A 25,370-nucleotide genomic window follows, 5' to 3' on the forward strand; every position below is an offset into this window, starting at 1 on the left:
ACATTTCTTACATTATTTTAACATGTTAAAACAGAGAAAAGCTTCTGATCATTCGAAAAATTCAATCAGCCGATCGTCATGGTGATCAAGGAGCACTGACCCATGGTCCTGCATGAACATACCGGCCAACAATTACTTGCCGTACCCCTCTTGGTTTAGTCAATTTTCTCTATCTCCATAAAAGTACTTTCTTTTTTTGCGTGCTGAACAAAATAATCGACTTTTTTGGAAGCCTGGCATGGCATTTTGCCGAGGACAAAATCTCTGTAAATGAACCCACACTGAGACTTCCCTAGGGTATGCAAATCCGTTGCGATGAATGCAAGTGAAACTCTTCACAAAACTCATCCATTTTATTTACTTGTTGATATCCATAACCCTGACGAAGACTACAGAAATATTTTTTTAAATCTTTTTTTTTTCTTTTTTACAGTTTTACTTCATTAAAAACATTTACTATAAAATACAGTGATAGGCATTGCCTAGTCGTTGTTATTCCCGGACGGTCATACAATGTCATGGAGTTTCCCTCTTTTGTCGCTATAGATGTAATGGAAACAACCCTTTACAAGAGAATGAACTCAAATTTGCAATAACAATATTGATTTGATAAAATTGATTATTGATTATTTGTTGCTTTAAGTTCCATCGTATTGTTTGTGAAGCAAAATCATGAATAACTTTCACTTTTTGATCAATATGTCGGTCACAGCAGAGGCCTTAGGCTGAAAACACGTTAAAGTTCATGTTCAATTTTCCGCTTTTATCTCTTAATATGCACTAATATTTATGAACCTTTTAATCCAAATCATAGGATTCTTCAAGAATATTTTATTGCTGATCGCGGCTAACAAGTCTTGCCCATCTTTCTGACCGTGGCACCCTTCTATATACAATCGAATCCGGCCTAAGTCCAAGGAAAAGTATTTCAGTTGTTGAGCTGATTTCATTCTCTATTTAAAACAATTGATCAAGTTCACTAGCTCCCATGCTGGTCAGTTTTTAAAGGAATGATTAATTTTATATTTAATAAACATGAGCAGTTGCGTTTGTGGTGCAGGATCATTGCAGTGGCTTTATTCTGATGACTTCTGCTCTGGAGATGGAGAGCTAGATGCATCGCATAATGACAGAGACTGAGAGACCGAGAATCAGAAATAAAGAAAAATTAAATACTGAGAGCGTGAGACTAATTCTGTTGTCTAGATAACCAACTTGATTAAACTAACTAAAGAGACGATGAATATTTCATAATATGAAAAGGAAAAGAGGTTGCTATATGTACATCTGATTCATGTGAATAATAACATAAAAAGCAGGAACGATACATCAAATTTAGTATTTAGTAGATATATTTTAATCAACCGATGAATAAACATTTTGTTTGTTTGTTTATTTATTTATTTATCTAATTTTGTTCTCTTTTAATATTTCTTCATAAATTGTTTTAATGATATGCTTTTTTTACTGATCAAAGCTCAGCTATCCAACCCTTTCATTGCGTACAAAATAAGTCACTCATCCCGATTGCGGTTTAGTTTTTACTATATCATGTAGAGTAGGACAGAGATCGAACAAACTAGAAGAAAACAGGACATAGAATCCATAACAATACATATGAATCAAGATTGGCTAACAGAAAGATTTGGTCAAAAACGAGTCTAAAATTCGTGTTTGATTTTTTCTGTCCTTATTCCACAGCATCTTGTGAGTTCTACCCACAATCTGTTGTCCTGTTGTTGTACGCAAGTGTCGAAGAGGAAAAGCACTTGAAATGAAAGTCTTGAGTTTTGTGGTGATTTCGGTGATGGGCTTGTTTCTGGTCACTGAAGGGAAACAAGTCATTAAGAGGAAAAAAGATTTTTGTTTTCTGCAGCCTGGTGCCCTTAAAACCATGGAAGAGAAATTAAATATCATCATGAAAATATTGGGAGCATCTAATAAGATAGGAGGTGTGTATGTCACTATAAGTGTTAGACTGTCAGGAAGATTGCATGTCGCTGCGAATCTTGCTATCGACCATGAAAACATTCGTTTTGTTTTTTTAGTGCCCAAAAATTGTGCTGAAGTTCTTAGAGGGGGTGGAAAGAAAAGTGGTGTTTACACAGTCGATCCCGATGGCAAAGGACCATTCAAGGTAAAAATTTGTAAAGGTTTGATCTTTCGGCCTTTTGTTTTCGCTTTGAATAAAAAATCGTTTTTGTGATCATTCCTTTCATAGGTTTACTGTGACCAGAAGACGAGTGGAGGTGGATGGACAGTCTTTCAAAAGAGACAAGACGGTTCAGTCAACTTCTATCGAGGTTGGGCTGACTACAAGAACGGTTTTGGTGACCTGAAAGGCGAGTTCTGGTTGGGACTGGATAAAATCAACCGGTTGACCCATCAGACTCGTAACCGTCTTCGTGTTGACCTACAAGACACCAAGGGGAACAGCGCGTATGCCGAGTACGACTACTTTGCTGTGACCAGTGAAAGAAACAAATACAAACTGAGTCTTGGGACTTATTCAGGTAAGGGAAATACTTAGTGTTCACTTCACAAAAACGTGCCTATTTTGAAGAAGCGAAAAGAGTTTGAAACTTTGATTATCTTGAATCTTGAGATTTGCTGCGATTTTATCGGCGATCCTGTCCAAATTAAATAATGGTAAAGAATTTACTTGTAAAGTTTTATTCAGTGACCAAGATTTTCCTAGACGAATGTCTCTTTTGAAGGATGAGACAAAAGATTTTATATTTCCGAAAATTGCCACAAAATTAAAATCGCAACAAAAATCGCGACGAAAATCGCCAGTGTAAACGGGGCTTACCAGACTTTGGCGGAAGTTTCCCAGTAAGAAACAGTGACAAATATTCACCATTTTTCATACATCGGTTCACTGGATGGTCAACAATGGTCATCATGTAGAAGTAACGGTAAACATAGCAAATAAAGTTTTAGGCCTATTAAAGCGCACAGTTGGTAGCAAGGACAAAGACATTTTCTGTATGCTATATAAATCATTAGTTAAACTAATTTTAGAATAGGCGTGCCCAGTATGGGCACCGCATTTAGTAAAAGACATTTTAGCTATTGATCGAGAATCGCTCTAGGTCAAAAACCTCGCGAGATGTCTTATGAAGGTGTTATGAGAGAGAAAATTAATGTTTTTACAGACTAAGCTAGACATCAGATTTCTAATTACTATTTCTTATCGTATGAAAACAAGATAAAGAACGATCAATTAGTTATTGAAAATATCGATATAAGATTTCAGTAAGGCTGCCATCACGCACGAGTTTAGATGATGGTATGCTTTGAATTTACAAGTAAACTACTTAGCTCCTCCCACTAGCATGTACACCTATGGTTACACCCTAAACACTCTTTACCCCTTTGCTTAGTTATTTTACCACTATTCTTTTAAATCTTATGATATATATATTCCTCGTAGACCTTTCTATACATTTACCATATATTCACATATTATCTTTAGTTTAAGTTATGTTTAGTTCTATGATTTTCACTCGTATTATTCTTAATAAGATATCACACTTAGGAATTTACTATTTCCATTAGCCAATCAAGGCACAGCGATGATATCATATTGATTGTAGAATGACACCTGTCATGAAGTTATTATAAATAGAGTTCATGTAATTAGGTTAAGTCAGATAGAGAAGAAGAGTAAAGATAGAGTATAGAGAAGAAGAGAAAGTGGAATAAAGATCCCGAGTAGCTCTACCGAGAGCGGTCGATCCCATAACAAAGGTATCAATACTCGGCTTGAATATAGAAGGGAGTATCTGTCGTTAATAGAATGTTATAAGATATTGTTTGTTTTGAATGGTTTAGATTTCCTACTTTGAGTATTGCAAAAAGTAATAGCACTAGAGCAAATCATCAGAAGTATAAGATCCAAGCGAAATCAGCAAGAGTCAACTGCTTTAAGAACTCTTTTTTAATTCTTTTTTAAATCTCCCCTCCGCGGGGGAAAAAAAGAGAAAACTCTACCATTCCCCCTGGGTTCCCGTGGGTCTGAATACAAAGGCGAAAAATGCGCACGGGGAAAAGTGCGTGTCTGGTTTTCTTTCAAATCTGAGCAAGATCCTCTGGTTCAAAGACAAAATATCTACCAAAATCTCTACCAATTTTAACACCAACCAAAACTACTGAAATGAAATTTCGACTTTTTTCGTTGTTTATCACGCAGGTACTGCTGGTGACTCGCTCTCCTCCCATCGTGGTAAGGCCTTCACTACCAAAGATCGTGACTACGATTCCGATAAGAGTCGAAACTGTGCAGTGACCTTCAAAGGTGCCTGGTGGTACAAGACCTGCCATCACTCTAACCTCAACGGTCTGTACCACCACGGGAAACACAAGTCCCATGCTGATGGAGTCAACTGGTATCACTGGAAAGGATACAAGTACTCCGCTAAGAAAGCCGAGATGAAGATAAGACCAGTATAAAATGTGAACCAAATGCTTCTTGCCCTTGGCAGCGCCTAGCTATAGTCACACCAGTTAAGAACCGAGCTCTTTAGCTTAGAAAATTTAATTAAAATATTTGTTAATCATAAATGTAAAAGATCAAATTTATTACTATTTGTAGACTTTAAATACAATAGTTTAGATGAGTAATCTTGTAGAATTCAAAAAGTAAAATAAGACAAATAAAATACTGCAGCATGGAATTCGAATATGGCGGTTGATTGATTTAAGTAGATATGACGAAATATACATATATTGCCCTAGATGTTTTCCACTGTCATATCGGAAGGTAAGGAGAGATAACACCAAAGTCTCATTCATAAATAGGAATAAAACCTGAAATGGGAAAAAGAGCTCCGCCCAAGCCGAACTTGATCGATCATTCGAATTTGGTCCATGACTAAGGGATTACAAACTCTTTTAAAGGTGAGGCCCATGTGTAATATGGTTTATAGTTAGAGCAATGTTTTTAGGCGATTTTACCCCGCGAGCAATTCAAAGCAAGGAAAAAAACTACATAGGACGGGGAACCATAAATGACAAATAATTTTTTTTATTTCGAAGCTTCCATCGCGTCTACCATTCCAAATATAACAAAAAATAGAGATTAAAAAAAAAAACTAATAAGAAAAGCGCAACAAGCATGATGAGGGGCAAACGTTCGGATACGAGTTCCCAGCGAGGTAATCCCCCAATGCTGGTCTACTGAAAAGAAAATCTTCCCACAAAGAGACCGACACATGTTCTTGGGAGAATCACTGGACATCTTAATAATGGAGTCGTCCTCGACACCCTATATTACCCACCTCGAATAATCTTGTACGAAAACATTGTTGTGTAAAACAAAACAGAAGCCGAAGTTCGTTCCCCCACCAGGCGATCTCGTTTTGACAGCCCATCAAAAACCAGCCAATCAGCGCGCAGAAAGTAATCTGATTAGGTGCTTTATCAAATCTGCTGTGGGAAAAACATGGCGGTCGCAGTGAGAGAAAATTTGAATCTTTGCTTTTCTAGCAACTACAACAATCCTGTGCGCGCGTTCCCCGAGATCACCTGGAAGCTTTAATAATAATTTATTTATTCATAATTTATCTTTTTTTGTAGTCAATTTTAATTTCTTTTAAAAATCAAAAATTCCAAATTCGCATTACAATATAAGTTTAAGAATGAATAATCTATACAAAAAATATAAATAAGAGACTATTAAAGTACATATTTTAACATAATAATTTATAGTTTGGGTTGAGATGAACAGCTCCAGGAGAGTCAAAAAGGTAAAAGCTCCTTTTTTCCGAATTTTTTCTTCAACATTTAAATATATCCCTTGTCATAATTGCATTATTCTTGTAACTTTTTAATAAAACGTTCAAGAATAATTTTAAAATGTAGTTTAAACTGAGTTCTGGAATTCGACTTGTAGCTTTGCACGCGACCCAAAACACAGCTGAAAAGACTTTCTAAAAGCTTTGAACCTTTCAAAATTCAATGGTCATATTGAACAAAAATGAAAAGTTCTTTAGTTTATGTAGAAAATAAGGTTGAAACTTCAATCTTAGGTCATTCAAAATAGGTTTGAAAGCTTGGAATGTTACCCGAAGTTGCCATATTTTGCAACGCGGAGTTTTCGCACCTTCTTCGAAAAATTTTTCAACTATTTTACAATAAATTAAAATACCGTGTTTTACCATTCGTTCAGCTGATAAAATTAGCGTAAAATACAAGCCTTTGTATGAAAAACCCCGAATTTAAACAACGCTAAAATTCTAATTCAACTTACCAAGTCGACGCGCCACAAAAACTGGAAAGAAAGGCATAGCACACGCGCGAGACGGCTTTATACATTTTGCTATCACGTGATATTGTTTCATGACAATCAAACTTTTATCCAATAGGAAGCGAGGTTTTAAATATTTGCAAGCGCCTGTCAAAAAGTGGTGAAATCTTCACGTGCCATTTTAAACATTACTATATATGGTTGAATATTTTCCATCGATGTCTTTTTGATCCTACAAATGTAATACTACTTGAATAGAGTGCACGCACTAAAACCGTGAACATTAAATAGTACTAATTAGTACTATTTCATACAGAATCCTTTGTTTTCTATTGTTTAATTATCACTATTTAGTGCTACAAGTTAATATTTTTTTTCTCGGATTTAGTGTGAGCACTCTGCCAGGGTTGGCCTCTATTTTGCGTAGAATATATATTCATACGTTCCAAACTTCAGAGAAGGTCTGTCTAATTTTTTATAAAAGCAATTCAGGTATCACTGTAATTGTTGAAGTCTTCCATTCTTAAATTGGGACAGTGAAATGAAGCTATATTGTTTCTAGCGGCAGAAATTAAGAATTTGTACTTTAGTTTTGAACCAGTAGATCTTCGTTGCTTTCCCTTTAGCTTTTTCTGACATTTAGATATTTTTCTCCTTTTTCCTTCTTTCTTTCTTTCTTTTCTTCTCTTTTATTAGCCTTTGAATTATATAGTTTTCTGCTTTTTTCGTCCCTCCCTTCACCTACTTTCTTCCTTAGGTCTCTTTTTTGAAAAATTCTGATCTTTTTTATCCCAACTTTTCAATTGTAATAACAAAGACTAACGTTCCATAATAATTTCAAACGGTTCCAAAAGGATTTCGAATGTTTTCACTAATTTCCGATTTTTTTTCTCGGTGTCAATCTAGTCTACCTCGCTGTCTGATCATTACGGAACATCTTTGCGGTTCGTCTATTCATATAAGGTAATTATAATTCTAATAGAATCTTCAGGCAAATCTTAATTTCACCTTAGTAAAACAAAATAACTTTTTGACTTTTTTAGTTTTGCGGTTTACGTTACTCCGTCATCCGTTAGAGTCTAAAGTCGGTGCGTTATTTTTATAGTTTTCATTAAATATGATATCTCGAGAAAACATCTGGCGCAAATAACGGATAGCAATACGATCGCTTCAGTCTTTGAAAAGAAGGGAATAAAAAGAACAGAGATGTTATAATCCAGACAGATACTTTAAACCTTACATAATCTACTTTTTGACGTAGCTCATTATAATGAAAGTGGAGATCGCTAGGGTTTTTTTTGCGGTTTTTTTTTTTTTTTTTTTTTACCGCTTTATAGCTAAGCCAGATGAACTTACTGACTTCACAAGAGTGATTTTGACTCAATACTAAGAAGCGACAAAAACACAATGTATTTTTGAAATCTGTTGAATAAAATCAGCTTTCATGCTTTTAAAAGTTTTTCAATATGACGTACGTACGTAAGACTGTGTTAGTGGATGTATGAACAGTCTAGCTCGGCATGCTGGAAATACAGAAAGGCATGTCTAAGCATGTAATGAAGTATACTCAATGGTTAATAGGTCTCGTTTTTTATGTTTTTTGGGGTTTTGAGCACACAGATCTATGGAGATCTGTCATCGCACTCCAGTCCTGTCACTGTGCAGACGTGTATTAGTTTTTCGATTGCCCAAATGGAGTCATTCACAACAACACACTATTTACTGAATCTGACTCATAAAATATTGTCAGAGATTTGCCTTTAGTCCTGGACGCTTTTTTTTTTTTTTTTTTTTTTTTTTTTTTTTCTTTTTGCCTGATACAACGAGTACTACTAGTTAGACGGCTTGAATTAACCTCCTAAAGTATTTCTAGACGTTGAAAAGCATATCGCTTTCGTTTCCTGCACAGAGCTAAAAACGGGAAACAGGCAGTGACGCATCTTATTGCGTTTTTATCGATAAAACTCTTCTACTTTAATAATGAATTTAGAATTAATATTCAAGCCTTCTCTTCATAGTGGCTTTTGAGGCAGAGTTTTTCAACAAACCAAGTCCAAGAGGAGAGGAAATTAAAAAATATATTAAAAATCAAAGAAGAGGATTTTGAAGAATTGGACAAAGAACAAAACTCCAATAGGCTATGACCAGTACACCGGGTGCGCTGACCTTCGTCGACTATGGAATACTCAAATTTCTAAGTCGCCAGTTCTGACTCAGTACCGCTTCGCAGATGTGAACATAACAGCTATCCGACTCTCAACATACGTCCTACAAGCTCTGTTATTTTTTTAGTACGTACTTATTAACTCTCATCCAAAAGAACGACAATGTTCGCAAACCAGTCTGTAAATTCATCGGCGATTCACTTCGAGGAGCCGCGGGCACTCAGGATCTTTCGTTTAATTATCTTCAGTTTGGTCATCGTGGCATCACTTCTTGGCAACGCTGTCGTTCTCAAAGCTGTATTCGAGTTAACTCGCAAATCAGTTACGCACTATCTTGTTGCCAATCTGGCTGCTGCCGAAATCATCGTCTCGATTTTAAATCCCTTTATTGTGGCTTACTCTGAGTTCATGTATTGGCCTTTTGGTTCGTTCCTATGCCGTCTGATCAGTCCAATGCAGACATTCTCAATAGTCGTTATCACAAATACTTTAGCAGCTATTGCCCTACACAGATACAGGGTATTTTCTACTCATCATACGCGACGGAAATTGAGCTCTAAAGAGATTGGACTAGTACTTCTCATGATATGGGTAATCGCTCTGGCGATCGTCTTCCCGTCTTTCCTTTTTCAACGACTCACCCCAGCGAATCCAAAGCGCTTCCCTGGAAAGTTCTGGTGCATAGAAATTTTCCCTGATGGTCCAGAATTTCCCAGCCCAATGATGAGAAGGTTCTACATGGCTAGATTTTTGCTGAACTACGTCATTCCGGTCATCATTATGTCTGCGTCTTATGGGTTTGTAAGTGTGAAGCTAAGACATCATAGAAATCGCTCTATAAGAGATAATGAGATCACTAGGAATACCAGTGAGCAAGAGAACGACCCTACAACACAGCAACCGAATGTATCTTCACAACAGCCACAACAACAAAATGGCGCAGGTGAAAGCATTGAAATGGCCACGAAGGCTGCAGAAAACAAGAATTCATCCCGTAGTCGACCGGCTTACGGGGTGCGAGATAGGATGACTCGACGAAAGGACTTTGTGAGGCTTGAGCGTGACCTTTTGAAAATGTTTTATATAATTATTCTTGTGTTTCTCGTGTGTTATTTTCCTTACCAAGTTTTCTTTCTTCTGGAATATTTTGGGGTGATTCATTGGGAAACTTGGAAATACTTCACTGTGATTCGCAACTACGCTTTTTTGATTCCCTGTTTTTCGTCGGCACTCCATCCTCTCTGCTATGGAACAATGAGTAAGTTCTTCGCACGAGCCCTCTCTCGCCTTGTTTTGTGCAAAAACAGAGACTGAACTCCACAATGACCCTTAAGTATCTCATAAACAAATCCTAAGTACTCTCGAGGATTTCTTCGTTGTATGATATTATTATTATTATTGTTGTTATTGTCGTTGACACGGGTATATAATTATCGTTTACGGCATATGCGAAACTGATCAAGATTTAGATGAACTTTTAATCAAAAGAACATGCAGTAACACAGGATTATTATGATGAAATTATAAAGCCTTCATTCCAGTGTGATAACAACCAATATCGAGGTCAATATCTGTGACATTCTGATATCTTGAGATAAGACAGTTAAAAGGTAAATTGATACCAACCACTTCAAGTCTGTAAAACCCTGGGGGCTCTCTCATGTGAGAAGGCTTAAAACTAAAATGGTAGAGCGCAAATTGACAATGTGCGTAACATAATAATTTTTTTACAGGAAATTTTCGCAATACTTTAATTCGCGTTCCGAAAAAACTGATCGAAATTGGTGTCGCGAGTACGGCGCGCGGAATGGTTCAAAATTGTTCAATATTTGTTTGTCAATTGCGTTCCCTTGAATATAATGTGTACACTTCTCAGTGCATTGCATTAAATATAGAGCAGGCTTCATATGTTTTCTTTGTCAATCAATGCCTATAAAAATAGTCCGATTGCGAAACTTCGGTCGCGTGATTTACAAAAGCTCTGTCGATTCAGCAAAAAAAACTCGGTCAATCACAAAAACTCGCTACTGAATCTATATACGCTACTGAATCTATAGCAAGTACGCCATGCCGTAACATTGAAATGACTTCACATTGTTTTCATGCGTATCATCTTTATCGTTTAGATACATGTACAAATACATGTTAATTGTAGATGATGGGCTTCGTAAATTCCAACTCTTGAGTGAAACGCGTTGTATGATGGGCGTACGTCATAAATTATATGTTAAACTGGCTGGTAACGAGAATGACGAGGCCACATGTATGGTGAGAAAATGCGGGCTTGGGCTTCCTGTGGATTTACTTTTTACTGACTATCGGACTTCACCAGGGGCGAAGCGAGGACCTAGGAGCTGGGGGAGGGGGGGCACCGACCCCCCAAAAAATTACTCCTCCCCCCATAAAACAAATAAACGAATAAACGCGCAAACAAAAAAGAAACAAATTCGTATTCGTATAAACTGATTTATACAACGCACTTTCCTAGGTTGCAATGATTTTTTTCTCTTTCGTTTTGGTTTACTATGTTTTGTTTTTATTTTTTTGTTTTTTGTTATTTTCAAATAAATTGTTTAAAAATCTTGGGGGGGGGGGGGCACGGGCCCCCCGTGCCCCCTCCCCCCCCTCGCTACGCTACAGGGCTTCACTACTCTTCGAGAATAAACAAATAAAAAAAATTTTACAAATACAAAAATTGGCAATTCCTAAAAGTAATTTTATTGGACTTTCAAGAACTAGTAACATGTTGGCCAATTTCTTCTATATTCTATTTCATCGATCCCATTTTCTTATCATATAAACACTTTTTTTATTTATTTTCTGTCTGCAATGCATTGTGGACGATATCCCAAATCCAAAATGGCGGTCACAACATGGAGTCGTGTTGGAACTTTTCTCCGTTCTGTCGCCCATTCTCAATCATTCGCCAGTACTCTCAGGCCCATATCAACATCAGTAGTAACCCAAACAGCTAGTGATTCAAAAGGGTCGTTAATGAGTCGTTTTTTCGGGTCCCAAAAGATCGAAAGAGCCACTGATGCTCATTCAAAGACGCTGACAGAGAGGGAGACTTTGTATGAATTGGACAGTAAGACAGTCTTTATTTATAATTTATCTTATTTCATGACAAGTAACATAACACTCTATCATCTTTCTTGTTTCTAAAATCCATTGTTCAAATTATTCCTGAAGAAAATTCTTAGTAAATTATTTACAAAATATCATGCCATTCTCTTACAGTATTCACATTTTTTTTCGATGGAAAAATATTTTTCTCTTTCGTAAATTCTTACTCTTCTTTTTATGTATATGAATTTTTAATGTCAATTTTATTCCTATTTCTTTTCCAAAAGGGTTCATCTACTGCTTATAAGTTAAGCTTAATTATTTCATTAAAATGCAGTATGTATGTGATAAATTGTTGACTTGAAGATAATTTTCTATTTTGCAGTTCAGCACATCAAACCAGAATGTATTGAAGATTATATTGCATTAGTGTAAGTCAATATGAGTTTATAGCCATCATTAACATTTTCTTTTTAACTTGACAAAGATGATGATCTATGATGATGATGATGATGACCATAATTATACATGTTACAGGAATTAGGCCCAATTTATGAATATCGAGAAAAGTTGTCTTGGGAATCCAAAATAGCCCTCACTAGGGACAAGTCTACAGAGGGTTTACACAGAGATTCACTTCTAACCTCCTCGTAAACCAGAAGACAATGCAGAATTTCTTTCTTTCATCCAAACACCAAGAAGTGAGTTGAAAAAACGAGGCGTGGCTGAGTTTTTTTAACCAACTTCAAAGTGTTTGGATAGAGGATGAAACACACTTGAAAAAAATTCGCTTCCACACAGCTTATTCGAATTGTTTTAGACTGTCCATACGTATCCAATACGCATGCCAGATATCAAAGTCTTAGGTCAACAGAGCATGCGCACTTGAGCATGACCATGAGCCCTCGCTAAATATCTCATGCGGAAAAGACCTGATCAGACACTGTTACGTCAACTTATTCAAATTTGGATTTTTAGGAGTGAAACTCTTCCAAGAATCAGCAAAGACTCTAACTTTCCAGGCGCACTGGTTGGTAGTTGGACCACAATGTTTGGAAAACTAGATCAAGCCAGTAAGTATGAACCATGCTTTTAGCTATAGTTTACATGCTACTCATGATACTGTATTTAATACTCTAAGTCTTGTGTTTTTTATCTTAACAGTGAGTCTTCCAGACTGTGTGGATTTTCAGCTCTCCTATTTAATCAAAAATAAATAACTCAGACCAATGTTAATTTGGTACATGAAGATGAAATTAGCATTTATAATGAAAAAATGAATGGGAAAAAATCATCTCCACCCTCTTAAACTGTCATTCTGTTTCCTCTCCCCTCCCCACAAAAAATATATTCAGAATTTTGCTTCAATGGAATCACTTTTATGGCTACAAAATATTCTTTCCTCAACAGTTCATCTTTGGATGTTTACTGGTGGCTACTCATCGGTTGTAGAAGCAAAACAGTACATCAGAGAAAACCCGGTAATCCCCGTTTACACTGGTGATTTTTGCGGCCATTTTTGCTGCAATTTTTGTGGCAATTTTCGGAAATATCGAAATCTTTTGTCTCATCCTTCAAAAGATACATTTGTCTAGGAAAATCTTGGTATCCTGAAAAAAACTTTACAAGTAAATTCTTTACCATTATTTATTATGGACAAAATCGCAAAAAATCGCAGCAAAAATCGCTAGTGTAAACGGGGCTGTAAATTCATTTAGCAAATAATCATGAATAATTAATTTGACTCCGACGAAGGACTAGCATCTGAAACGTCAGTAATTTTTTCATCTTTTCACGGGGTAAAATTTACCCTTTTATCATTACTGTTTTATGAAGAATTAATGAGCAAAGAACAATAAAAATTGCAAAAAAAATTTGCAGATTTCTTAGCACTTTTTAGCAGCATTTGAAACTTTTTGAATTCATTTTTATAATTTTTTCCCCCCCAGGAATATCTGAAATTTGCCAGGGAAAGACGTCACATGATGTACAACCGTGAGAATCAGCTTTTACATGAATTCCACTTCTGGGGGGAGCCTGTGCAACGATCTGATCCACATATCTATGAGCTAAGAACCTATCATCTCAAGGTACACTATGACTTTCATGCTATGAACTCTTTAACTACTTTAGCTTCATTCTTATTTATAAAATATTTTAGATATTATACACACGCTGATTGGCTGGCTACCATGTTTATATCAGAGGACAGAGACACGCTCTCGCGAAATCATTCAAAAATATTTTATAAAAGCAATATAAAACGCACGCATGTCTATACAGTATACTGTGATATAAAAATGATGGGAGATGTACAGCAGATGGAATCTACCGAAATGCTCTCAAGAGGTAGCCTGTGTACAGCCACTTCCCACCCCTCCCCCCTTCGGGGAAAAAACGGGGAGGGAAGGGGGAGGGGTGGGAAGCGGCTGTACACAGGCTATCAAGAGGAAGATATCAAAGAATGATATGATCTGAAAGGATCATTAAAATACCACTATAAAGAGCCCAATTAAGACTTGTTAAAGAGACATCAAAAAGAAATTCAAAAACTTTTTGAAGTGTTCATGGAGTGGCAAATAGCACAGTAATTTTGCTAAAAGTTGTTTGACAATGTTCTTTTGATTCGAGGATTTATAAATCATTCTAAACTAATTAATAACATTTGTTGTTTCTGTGCAGCCTGGAACATTAATTGAATGGGGAAACAACTGGTTAGTATCAAATTTTAGCATTTTATTGCCACAGAAATGTCAAAGGCACACAAAATAAGTTAGAACCCAGGGTCACGGGCAAGGATATAAAGGCTTTGACCCATTATGTGATCCATGGCAGCTATGACAAGAGGCAGGAATTTAGTTATCTGATTTGCTTGAGAAAGAAATCAGTTTTGCAGGGGAAAGACTATTGTTGTGCCTCCTGTCATGGCTGCCATCGTGTGAATCTGCAAAGCCTTTATTTTTCTGGTGATTTTGTTTCGTTCTTATTAGCCATGCCTTGACTTCGGCTCGCCTGTTTTTTCTCTTAAGGCTCACTAAAACTGATGTATGGTTTTTATGGGTGCCTGCATAGCAAGGTCTATGGAAATGCAGAACTTTTTTATTATCTTAATATTTAGAGCTTACATTTTATATTGATGTTAATACATGTATTGTGTGTCATTTTGTTCTCAGGGGTCGTGCTATCAAGCTGCGACAAGAGGATAATGAAGCAGTTGGTGGATTTTTCTCACAGATTGGTGAACTTTACTTGGTTCATCACATTTGGGGTGAGTATTCATGGTCACAAGTAGCAAAATAGAGTCAATTACAGCTGCACATGACTTATGATGATGGTGATACATGATGATCAGTGATGATGATGGTAATACATGATGATCAGTGATACAATACTGATGATGATACATGATGATCAGTAATGATGGTGGTGATACACGATGGTGACGATACATAATGGTGATGAGATAATATCACAAAAGAATATTCACAAAAGAATTAAATATTCTGAAATTAAAATAAACTTATTTTTAGCCTACAAAGATCTTGTGACAAGAAAGGAGATAAGAGAAAGTCTTTGGAATAACCCAGGATGGGATGACTGTGTTGCTAATACAGGTATTTAATATCTTTCTTTTTCAAACCTCACCGATGTTTGCATATTGGATTACTTCTTGTTTACCACTCTTTTCATGGCTACACACTGATTGAGACAACAGTCGCAACAAGGAAATAGGGCAATACATTGCCACTAATCAGAGAATGTAAAGGTACCGACCAATTTATTTGATTGACGGCCCAATTTCCTGTCGTGTCTGTTGTTTCAATCAGCCCGTAGCAATGAAAAGAGTTGTAACCTATTCCTCTGTTTTTCTAGTGCCCCTCATCAGAAAAATGGAGTCTAAAGTGATGGTACCTCTGCCGTTTTCACCCACCAAGTGAATTGGCTGATTCTTATCCACTCCTTGCACTTGTACATACCTACAGTCAGTAATTGATGTTCTCCAATACTAACTCTTTCTGTTGGTAATTTAAAAATACGTTTTATTTTCTGAAATAAAGGGTTAAAATTGTTTAGAAAATAAATAGTTGTACTAGTCAACAATAAACTTCAAGTCAAGAACATAAAAGACAAATAATTCAAATTCACAGCACAGTCTTGATGTTGATTTTTAACACTGTTTTCCTTGCTATGTGCTGATCGAGACAACAGTTTGCAACATGGAAATTGGGCAATAGACCCCTTAAAGAACAAAACAAAAGAATTTCAATCTCCTGAGAATTGGAAACCTTATTGTAATGTCCTCCAAATTGAGCTGTATTGCAAAATGCTGCAAGGAGTCTATACACTTCTGTCAATCAAATAATTCGTTAGAGTACATAAAGGTACGGCATATAAGGACCATAAGACGGTACATGGGAAATGGTACTGTACATTCCCCTCAAACATCTTCCTAGAGTCTTTACTTATTTGGTATTTTTCTTTAGTTTTATTTCTTTCTTTTTTAATGTTACAAAATTTATCTGATAAAATAAATGTAATAATTGTAGTAAATAAAAATGTCATTTTCTTCCAAAAAAATAAATTAACAGAAGGTTTTATACATTAATCAACATACTGTATTTGCAAGTATGTACAGCTCTGTACAATATGTTTTCCGTATTATTGACAACTGAAACTTCACTTCAAATATGGTGGTGATTGTGGACATTGTTAGTTGTGGGTGATCAACATCTGATCAACAAAACATCTTGAGTCCTGAACCTTTTTGTTATCAAGCAAAGTGATCTTCCTACTTGTAAAGTTACTGGAAACTCATTGGAAATCACTCTTTCCTGTTGTCCTATTTCCATACTCTTAGTCTTCTTTGGTAACCCTGAGTAAAGTAAAACATAGAAGTTTTCTTAAATATATTTTTTCCCCAGAATTTTAAAAGAAAATTTAATAAAAATTGGTACCAATGTGTCCCATAAGTCTGTCCAAAATGCACTTTGATGCTAAATATTAACTGTGTAGACCCAGTGTTTTTGTCAATCTTGGATTGGCTAATATTCAGCCCATCAATAAAATACTTTGCTTACCTTGAATGGCTTAATTTCAGATTTAATGCCCATATTTGTAGCTATTTCTTGTACAAACTCCATTTCCTTTTCTGTCAGAGTTGATGGAAGGACCATTTCTTTCATGTTTTCATCTTCCTTAAAATCACTAATAAGAGAATAAAAAGTCCAATCATGAAAACGCCATTCAAATGCTTTTTCAAGGTTTATCCGTTGAATGGACCTCCAAGAATAAAAGCGTTTGTTTAACCACTGCATAACTATTAAAAAGCACTTAATGTGACGCTATAAATGGGAAAATCTATTGTTCCTGTCAACATTTCTGCAGGTAAGTAATTCCCATTCACCTGGGTGCAATGTTTTCCCATGTAAGACCATGTGTCATTCTCTTGAGTATCATTTCTTTGTTTAATGCTTGCACATGAGAAGACACACAAATATGAATATAACTTGAACAAAGAATCTCATTCACAAGGGAATGACGTGGTCTGAAATGGGACAAACATTGCACCAAGACAAATAAGGTCTATACAGGGAACTTTCTATTGGTCTGACTAGAGGTTCTTCCAACAAAGAAACTGGAAATTTCTTAACTTGCTATCATAGAGGTGTTTGCACCAGAATATGAGTACCCAGATTACAAACTGTTTTACCTAAGTTTCTTGGTCATCATCTGCTTAACATCCTCAGATATGTCATCCAGTTTTGTATCCTTGTCTTTATGCTCTGTCATGGATACATTAAAATTTTCTAATAAATACATTATTTTCTATAAGTAATATATAAAATTTACAGTAATAGAGTGCAAACAATATAACCGTGAAACTTTAGTAATACTAAATAGCACAATTTCATGCAAACTCCATTGTTTTCTATTGTTCAATCAAGCACTATTTTGTACTATTTAGTAATTAGCATTTCACGGATTAATTGTTTGCACTCTAATGACAATTCACAAGAGATATAAGCTTTAAGGGTTAGGGAGAATTCATGATTATGTCTAGGGGTGGGGTTGCTTGCAAGAATGAAAACTAATTTCATGAAATTATAATGTCCCCCCTTCTATCCAAAATAGAAATTTTTAGACTCCTCCCCCCCCCCCCCCCCCCCCCCCCCCCAGCATGTTTTTGTGTGCTTGTTAAAATATTCAAGTGACTTCACTCCATCTTTATAACTTTAACTAGCCCGGCCCCCCTTCTTTCTTTCTTTGTAAATTTTATGGTAGCCCCCCTTTTTACAAGCTCCCCAGACATAAATAATGAGTACAGTTGCTTTCATAGAGAGAGTTTGAACCTATCTCTGTTAATACATGTGACAGTATATACCTTGGCTATTTGATGCAACACCTAGATAATCTTGCATAGCACTACGACATCGTTCCTTTTCCATAACCCTAAACTTCTCTACATTCCTACAAATAACAAATTTTATATGCTTGAGGGTTGATGTTAAGCCATGCATCCTAATGCACCCTGATAATGTTGAAGAAAGGATGGTAAGAGATATGGGGAAGAAGGAAGGAAATGCAAAAGAAAACAGGGGAAGAAAGGTTTGTAGGCAGAGAGAAAGATTAACGAAGGCAAAGCAATTAGTTTTCAAAGTCCTCTAATCTCTTGGTCATTAATTTTCATTCCTCTGCAGAGTGGGAAAAATAAATTATTAAATATTAAATACAATTCATATCTGCAGCATCGTGTTCTTAGTACCTGTCCAGTTCAATCATTCCAAGTTTGATGTCTTTATTATTTGGTTGACGTTGTAACGCTTTTACAAAGTATTCCCTTGCTCTATCAAACTCACTTTCCTTCATGTATGCCTACAGTTATGGACAAATAATAAACATACAGTGTAATAGCGTGATCAACAGCTCTCAATGCTTTAATCAGTCAGTCAGTTAATCCATCCATTCATCAAGCAGTAAACTTAGTTTGCAGTATTAGTCCATGACTTTGTCAGTTGGAAACCAAGTCAGTCAGTCAGTCAGTGGGTGACTCTATCAATCATTTACTTGGACAGTTCCTTTGCCATTCAGCCAGTCAGTCCATTAGATAATCAAACCAAAGCTTAGTGAAGTAGTTGACAGTGCAAGTACTACTTACCTTCCCCATCCTGAAAAATGCCTTAACATTTTTAGGGTCATGGTAAAGTACCTTTAATTAATAAAACGAAATAGCTATTAAAAAGACAAAATACCAACAAATAAGACAAAGAAATGTATAGAGGAGCAGATCCATACCAGAAGCAACAACAAGTGTAAGGAGGGATCATTTATTTTAAACTGGGGAGGGAGGCAAAGGATTTGACGGGAAGGGGGATGAAAAATAAGGTGTAAGGCCAGACAAAAATATAAGCGTGTTTCCTGTTGCATGAGAATAATAATTGGGGTCAGTAAGTCAGACTTTTTTTACTGGCACAACAGTGGAACTGAGCTTACTGGGAACCCTGTGGTGTATTTGGGAATGAAAAAAATATTAGGGTCGGCAAAAATCGGCAAGAAAATTAGGGTCGGTCACGCAACAGGAAACACACATTATTTGTTTGGCCTAAGGGTTGGACAATGCAAAAAGGAGGGTCATGCTGAGCTGAATGCTGACTACACTAACTCTTACCTTTCTTGCATACTTGATAGCTCTGGCTGATTGTCCCAGCTCTAGTGCACACTGTGACATGTTGCTGTACAGCTTTAACAATACTTGATTCATCTGGTTATCTTCTGTTTCATTCTGCAGTGAGCACTCTTCAAGGAGTTTAATGGCCTGTTTTTAATAATTAATAGATATTAATAAAGCAAAGTTGACACAATGTTCATACATGTACTGTAACTACCTGTAAACCTATACCCAAAAAATCAGGCAGCTCTTCACAACACAGTAAAGTACAGTGAACATTCTAGCGTATACAATACAATACGATGTGTTTTAATTATACCAGAGATTACAATAGAGAAAAATATAGATACAAGTACAGTATATTTACAAAAGAATAGTAGAGGTTACCTAGAATAACTATAAAGCTAAGTGAGCTAGGTATAGTTTAGCACAGCATAACATAGGTACGACTGCAGGGCACAGCACTGCAGTAAAGCACATACCTTCATGTATTTCGTTACAGCTTGGTTTACTTGTTTTCTTTTATAAAGGTCATTACCAACCTATAAAAGAAAATGAATTCTTCAAAAGGTTAACAATTTTTTATTCATCTTCAATATATACTGTAAGTTGACCTCCATTAAGCAGTAGCCCAGATACTCCTTTATGGAGAAAATAGTTTCTCATTGTACCTTCTTGCCAACAATCTAGACAAAATTTACCAATAAGGAATGTTTTTACATCATGTATCATTCTACAGTAGAATGCAGGGCTGTCAACCCCCAAGATATTCAAATCTGGAGAATTGATAGGGAAGGGAGATGATGTCATTCACTTTGTAACATTTGATGTGATTGGTTTATTTCTGACCAATCAGATTATCGCTTATAGTTACAATGGCCTGCTTGCAATAACAGTTTATGAGGAATGTTTTGATTTTGTTAGCGATGTAAAATAACACAAACAACACAAAATCATCTTCAGTGATTATCCGGGAGATTTGAGACTCTAATATGGAGACCAGGAGATACGGTCCAAAATCTGGAGACTCCCAGTTTATCCAGGAGAGTTGACAGCCCTGAGAATGCTCTTTACTCAGGCCCAGGATTTTTTCCTTCTTATGATTCCCCCTGGGGGTGGTGGTGAGGTGGATGTCCAATATTAATTTTCTGTAAGTGTTTCACTTACCTCTTTATGTCCATTAGCAATTGCCATCAAATGCTCAAAAGATGCTTTACGTTTGTCTCCAGACTAATATATATAAAACAAAAGAAAACATGTTTACTCATAGTTACTGTAGGTTCATTTTGTGCTGCAGTCATTGCTAACTCCTTGGATATAAAATTAATAAATATAAATAAATTATTATTAGGATTTACCTTTGGAAGATCACTAACTTCATCACTTGGTCCATGATCAACAAAACTGAGGAGTTCCACTTCCCACATTACTTAGGATTGAATTCAAATAGATAAGAAAATAAATGAACATTATTGTAGTAAAATTATAAAAATGAATGATTAATGAATGGATGAGAAAAAAACAACTGGCAATTAAAAGACCTATGGATGAATTTACAGAAATTTAAAAAAAAATTATTTTATTATATTTCCTTATTTGATTATTTTTTATTTTTTCTTAGGGGTTTTTTGAGGGTTGGTTGATTTATTTTATAGTTCATGGGTTAGGTGGGTTTGGTTGACACACCCTATTCTATTGAGTTATCACCTGCCTTTGGCAAATTGCTTAATTAAATAATAAATGAATAAATAAAAATAAAGTTACATATTATATTCATAAATGAATGAATGAAAATTAAGAATGAAGTAAAGGAATCATAAATGAATGGAATGTAGAGAAAACAGAAACACAGGGAAAATTCATAAAGAAAAAATAAATATTTCACATTCATGAGAGAAATGAAATCAGATATCACTGAATAAGATGTATCCGATAGAAAGGGAGGGATATTTGGAAAAAGAGAAGAATATTAACAAAGAAAAATGCAATAGATGAAATGGGAAAGGAAGGATGGAAGGAAGGAATGGGAGAGAAACAAACCAGGTAATTACATATCATTTTCTGCACAACTTGAAGTTGTGAAAGGCCCATTGGCCCTCTTTTTCAGTCGTTTCATACAAGGCTCGTGGTTTACCTAGTATTAAGCATTTTCTTATACATTTTTCGAGCCCATCCCACATGGCCATGGCCTACCACCTCATCTCTCAGGTATAATTATATATACTCACCAGTCCCAGGAGGTACTCTCGGTCCACATCCCATATCCTTAAACACATATTCTTTCTCAAACAGAAACCTTGCCATTTCTCCTTTTCTCATGCTAGATAGTCCAATGTCTATTCCTGGGAAAGCTCCTCCTATCATGGAATATATATACCATATTTACTCGTTTCATTGCTGCAGCACTTATTAAATTTTTTGGGTTTCATTCACGGTAAATACAGTAAAATTTAGGCATCGAAACATTTTGACATCTAATACAGGGATTGGGAGCATAATCTTTGGGGGGGGGGGGGGGGGGGGAAGCTGAAGAAGGCTGCAGACTCAACTCAACTTTTTATTTAGTGCCATAATTTACAATAATACATAAAGTTAAAGACATTTTCCTAGTTAAAAGTACAAACTAATTGCGACAGATAAACTGATTAAAGCAATCAGCTTTAAATTTAAAAATTTACATTTTTAGGTCAGGCACTGAAAAAGTAGTAGTAAAATACAAAAAGAGGAGGGGGAAGAAAAAAGAGGGGAAAAGCAAAAGATATGAATAAGAGAGCTCATAAATGGAACACCTAGTGGGCTTTGGGGGGTGGGACTCACCGATAAGTTTTTAACTGACACCCTTGGAATGTGTCCCAATGACAGTCTGACAAATATTATTACCATGCCATCAAAGTTATTACACCAACTGGATAAATATCACACAGTATCATAACAATGACAGCAAATCACTGTAGAAGTACTCTACCTCCTAGTCTGGTATTTTCAGGTTTGCCTCTAAATCGTGAAGAATCATATGGTTCATCACAGTACTCTTTGTAAGCATTATAATGAACTGCAAAATAAAGACATAAATAATGTTCATATTTTGGCTTTTTGTATCACAAAGTATTACATCTGTGGACTACGATGCTGTACTCATGAATGTCTTAACAGCTCTTAACAATAGCCTTGAATTTCGCCTGGTATGTCGTTTTACATTGGGTAGCAATATATAGGTGGGTGTATTTGTTTTAGCTGATTATTATTTATATTATAAACCTAATGGAAAATTCAATAAAGCAGAATGTGACAAAACCTATTGTTAAAATGGTTCCAGGCACTTTAACAACACAATGGAAATGTTTATAGAGTAACATTACATTACATACATGTAGCATACAGCGTACAACAAGATAACTTACTTACATCGGACAGAAGCTGTTCTAGGAACAACAGGTCCTACTCCAGGCCTTAGTATTTTCTTAAGTACACCGCGATCACCTATCAGATCTTCCATGTCTTGCCCCATGCTTTCAAATGGAGTCTGAATAAAAATATTGATAAAGATAAATGTACTAACATAGATTTATACATACCGTGTAAAGCATACAAAATAAAAAGGCATTAAATTGCCATTAACAATATTTCGTTGTATTATTAATTAAATAACATTATGCAATGTATCCTTCATTCATCCTTCATCCTTCATTTTTTTACTGTACTGTATCCTTCATATCATTAGCAAAATTCTCTAAATAATTTCTTGATTCTGTATATTCTCTCCTGCACTAACTTGACCACACTGACTGCCCATCCAGATTGGTTGGGTACTGGCCAGCATTTTGAGCAGGACTTCATGGGTTCAACATAAGAATTTAAAACTTCCATCATGATTCTATACAGTTTCCACAATGTACCTTCGAGGTATCAGTCTCATCTTCTTTGTCAACACCAAGAACTTCATGGTTCAACTGTTGAAACATCTCTTCCATATCAAAATATGCATTACGTGGCTCCTCATCGTCATCACTATTATGCCCATGGGGGACTTGAAGGAAAACGGGAAAAATTATAATAGAATCAAATGTTTGTTTAACATAGATCAATAGATCAGCCTTATTAGCAGTGTTCTCTTAAATATCATTCTTGGAAGTGTAGTACAATATCTAATTATTGAAATCTTATTAACATATCATAACATCACTATCTTATAATAGGCCTTCTAACCAAACAGATTATACACCTGAAAAAATATGATATTGTGTATAATACTGGCTGAAGCAGCTCAACAAGGGTTGAACTGAAAACATGTGGAAAACAGATATTTTAGGGGCTAAGTATCCCATGGGTGGATTCAGGGGGTGTACCCCCTTTATCGATCTATTATGCTTTTTTGAAGTGATGCATAAAATCCCTACATTTCTTCATTGAGGTCACCCCCCTAACAAATTCCTGCTGGATCTGCCCCTGTATCCCATGTACCTATCAGCAGTTTGGCTCTCAATAGGAGTTGATATGTGTTAAGTTGCAAGGAGCACTGATGGGTTGCAAGCATTCCCAAGAGAGTTAAAAGACAAAAACATGGCAGCCACCGTGGTACCATTAACAATGGATGCTAATGAGAAATATTTTGTTAAATGGTACCAACATGGCTGCGATGACGTAACGTGCAAACGAAGAATTGGCTATGTTATATCTCATAAACGACTTAGAGGAACAAAATCAACAGGCCCTAATGATATTACCCAAGCTTCATCCCCTAACTATACCCCCCTCCCATCCTGATGACAACTTCAATTATTCTTAGACTTATTTTTCACTGCTTCTACAGTTAACAAAGCTTACACTGTTGATCGAGATCGACCTCAAACGTAGCACCGCCACCGGACCTCAGTTCTTGAATATCAACACCATCTTTGAGTCCTGTTGCATAGCGATTAGGAACCTGTACAAAACACAGTATTGAGTATTACTTCACTCTTTCAATAATCGAGCCTAAACTTAATACTCGACAAAGGAAAACTTGATTAAAGGAAAGACAATACCAATGACTCTTATTTGTCGACAGAGTGAGTTTCAGTGGTTTTAGCGAGCCAAATATTACAATAAATCATGGCCTACAAGAAAGATTCGTTGCACACAGAACAAACAGAATAGAAGCAGTTTGTTGGAGGAACTTTTCTCTTTTTTTTTTTTGTATAATTATGTATAATTTTTAGAAATTTGACTTACGTATTCATTCTCTCCGGATAGGATAAGGCTTTCATAAGCAGCTAGAGGTTCAGGTTCTTGCATTTTGTTGGGAAAACTAAGCTTTTTTTACGTGCACAGCGTTAAACTATAACAAAACAAACAAACTCCACGTGAAGTAATTTGTGAAGTAACAGAACGATGAGGAGGACTGGGATCAAGTCCATAATGCATGACGGGTAGGCACCTGAGGAGGGGTGTAGGGGGATGTTTCAGAACGGGGGGGGGGGGGGGGGAGGGCGAAATAGTCAAACTAATTCATTACTAAACAAATAAATCAAAAGCGTATATAACTCTTGATACAATATCATCAGTGTTAACTTTAACACGGTATTTAACACACACACAAAAAAAAAAGGATTTACAATACAATTATACAATAAACACTGGCGCAAATTCGAAATTAAATTTCAAATCAACTTCTCTTCACTAACTGTTTCCTTTTTTGGCGAGTGCCAGGGTCATCTGGGATTAGGGTACCCGCGCTAGTGCTGCTCCCTGCCTTCTTGCCTTCCCTCTCTACAATTCTGTATATCGATCAAGAAGAAGAAGAAGAAGAAGAAGAAGAAGAAGAAGAAGCAGAAGAAGAAGAAGAAGAAGAAGAGGAGGAGGAGGAGGAGGAGGAGGACAACAACAAAATTAAAAGCATTGCGAACATTTCCGTAGTCTTTAAATATTCGTACCCAATATAAGACTCTTGAGGCGAAACCAACCGTAGAGTAAATAAGGAAAAATAAGTCAAGTACATCAGTAGTGCACAGTATCATGCAATGTCAAGTCATTAACGAAATAAAGGCAGTGGTGCATGGCAACGCACTGATCAACACGAGCACCTTTTTTTTTATGCGTTCAATATTCTTTATCACATTCTACTGATTTGCAAAGTAAAGCGAGACCAATTTTTTGCGGATCAAAAAAGTGAGTTAAAAGCTTAGGCGGACAAAAAATATAGGAGACGTCCAAATTTGGTTGATGTCCGCAAAAAAGAGCTCGT

General features: G+C 36.0%; 4 protein-coding genes across 5 annotated transcripts; 3 read left to right on the forward strand and 1 right to left on the reverse strand.

Moving 5' to 3' along the window:
• The first annotated feature begins 1,708 nt into the window (after nucleotides 1–1,708).
• On the forward strand, nucleotides 1,709–4,685 carry LOC116293630 (ryncolin-1-like). Its single transcript, XM_031701084.2, has 4 exons — nucleotides 1,709–1,952; nucleotides 2,049–2,137; nucleotides 2,222–2,513; nucleotides 4,196–4,685. Exons 1-4 carry the CDS (start codon nucleotides 1,775–1,777, stop codon nucleotides 4,453–4,455), a joined length of 819 nt encoding a protein of 272 aa, XP_031556944.2. The 5' UTR covers nucleotides 1,709–1,774; the 3' UTR covers nucleotides 4,456–4,685.
• A 3,366-nt stretch (nucleotides 4,686–8,051) lies between these two features.
• Nucleotides 8,052–10,321, forward strand: LOC116293628 (tachykinin-like peptides receptor 86C). The gene has a single exon (XM_031701082.2). The coding sequence runs from the start codon at nucleotides 8,578–8,580 to the stop codon at nucleotides 9,727–9,729; it is 1,152 nt and encodes a 383-aa protein (XP_031556942.1). The 5' UTR covers nucleotides 8,052–8,577; the 3' UTR covers nucleotides 9,730–10,321.
• A 938-nt stretch (nucleotides 10,322–11,259) lies between these two features.
• On the forward strand, nucleotides 11,260–15,563 carry LOC116293613 (protein NipSnap homolog 1). The gene is made up of 9 exons (XM_031701065.2): nucleotides 11,260–11,503; nucleotides 11,867–11,912; nucleotides 12,460–12,554; nucleotides 12,892–12,962; nucleotides 13,431–13,571; nucleotides 14,164–14,195; nucleotides 14,655–14,749; nucleotides 15,012–15,095; nucleotides 15,355–15,563. The coding sequence occupies exons 1-9, from the start codon at nucleotides 11,275–11,277 to the stop codon at nucleotides 15,417–15,419; spliced, it is 858 nt and encodes a 285-aa protein (XP_031556925.2). The 5' UTR covers nucleotides 11,260–11,274; the 3' UTR covers nucleotides 15,420–15,563.
• Nucleotides 15,505–24,868, reverse strand: LOC116293612 (inactive peptidyl-prolyl cis-trans isomerase FKBP6). 2 transcript variants are annotated; one of them, XM_089032753.1, is made up of 17 exons: nucleotides 24,811–24,868; nucleotides 24,359–24,464; nucleotides 23,972–24,071; nucleotides 23,044–23,174; nucleotides 22,553–22,670; nucleotides 22,113–22,199; nucleotides 21,376–21,504; nucleotides 20,506–20,576; nucleotides 20,315–20,377; nucleotides 19,630–19,689; nucleotides 19,148–19,294; nucleotides 18,638–18,688; nucleotides 18,245–18,354; nucleotides 17,864–17,949; nucleotides 17,192–17,264; nucleotides 16,560–16,686; nucleotides 15,505–16,354 (listed from the first exon to the last, which is right to left on the reverse strand). In XM_089032753.1, the coding sequence occupies exons 2-17, from the start codon at nucleotides 24,419–24,421 to the stop codon at nucleotides 16,322–16,324; spliced, it is 1,449 nt and encodes a 482-aa protein (XP_088888879.1). In that variant the 5' UTR covers nucleotides 24,422–24,464; nucleotides 24,811–24,868; the 3' UTR covers nucleotides 15,505–16,321. The 2 variants fall into 2 exon arrangements, with proteins under 2 accessions (XP_088888879.1, XP_031556924.1); XM_031701064.2 differs by lacking the exon at nucleotides 24,811–24,868 and having other exon boundaries at nucleotides 24,359–24,511.
• Between the last annotated feature and the right edge of the window lie 502 nt (nucleotides 24,869–25,370).

This window comes from Actinia tenebrosa, unplaced genomic scaffold (genome assembly GCF_029948245.1).
Source record: "Actinia tenebrosa isolate PJP-AT-01 unplaced genomic scaffold, QUT_ActTen_1.0 PGA_scaffold1__47_contigs__length_23844297, whole genome shotgun sequence".
Taxonomy (NCBI): Eukaryota; Metazoa; Cnidaria; class Anthozoa; order Actiniaria; family Actiniidae; genus Actinia; species Actinia tenebrosa.

What these genes read in the sequence shown, in the direction of transcription:
- LOC116293630 (XM_031701084.2), top strand. Translation starts at nt 1,775, where the DNA reads ATGAAAGTCTTGAGTTTTGTGGTGATTTCGGTGATGGGCTTGTTTCTG. An exon ending in AGCATCTAATAAGATAGGAG is followed by an intron (nt 1,953 to 2,048) that starts GTGTGTATGTCA and finishes TTGTTTTTTTAG; the next exon opens with TGCCCAAAAATTGTGCTGAA. An exon ending in GAGTCTTGGGACTTATTCAG is followed by an intron (nt 2,514 to 4,195) that starts GTAAGGGAAATA and finishes TTTATCACGCAG; the next exon opens with GTACTGCTGGTGACTCGCTC.
- LOC116293628 (XM_031701082.2), top strand. Translation starts at nt 8,578, where the DNA reads ATGTTCGCAAACCAGTCTGTAAATTCATCGGCGATTCACTTCGAGGAG.
- LOC116293613 (XM_031701065.2), top strand. Translation starts at nt 11,275, where the DNA reads ATGGCGGTCACAACATGGAGTCGTGTTGGAACTTTTCTCCGTTCTGTC. An exon ending in AGTACATCAGAGAAAACCCG is followed by an intron (nt 12,963 to 13,430) that starts GTAATCCCCGTT and finishes TTTCCCCCCCAG; the next exon opens with GAATATCTGAAATTTGCCAG. An exon ending in CTTGGTTCATCACATTTGGG is followed by an intron (nt 14,750 to 15,011) that starts GTGAGTATTCAT and finishes ACTTATTTTTAG; the next exon opens with CCTACAAAGATCTTGTGACA.
- LOC116293612 (XM_089032753.1), bottom strand. Translation starts at nt 24,421, where the DNA reads ATGCAAGAACCTGAACCTCTAGCTGCTTATGAAAGCCTTATCCTATCC. An exon ending in TTGCTAATGGACATAAAGAG is followed by an intron (nt 19,690 to 20,314) that starts GTAAGTGAAACA and finishes TTTCTTTTATAG; the next exon opens with GTTGGTAATGACCTTTATAA. An exon ending in ATGATGACCAAGAAACTTAG is followed by an intron (nt 16,687 to 17,191) that starts GTAAAACAGTTT and finishes TTCTCTTATTAG; the next exon opens with TGATTTTAAGGAAGATGAAA.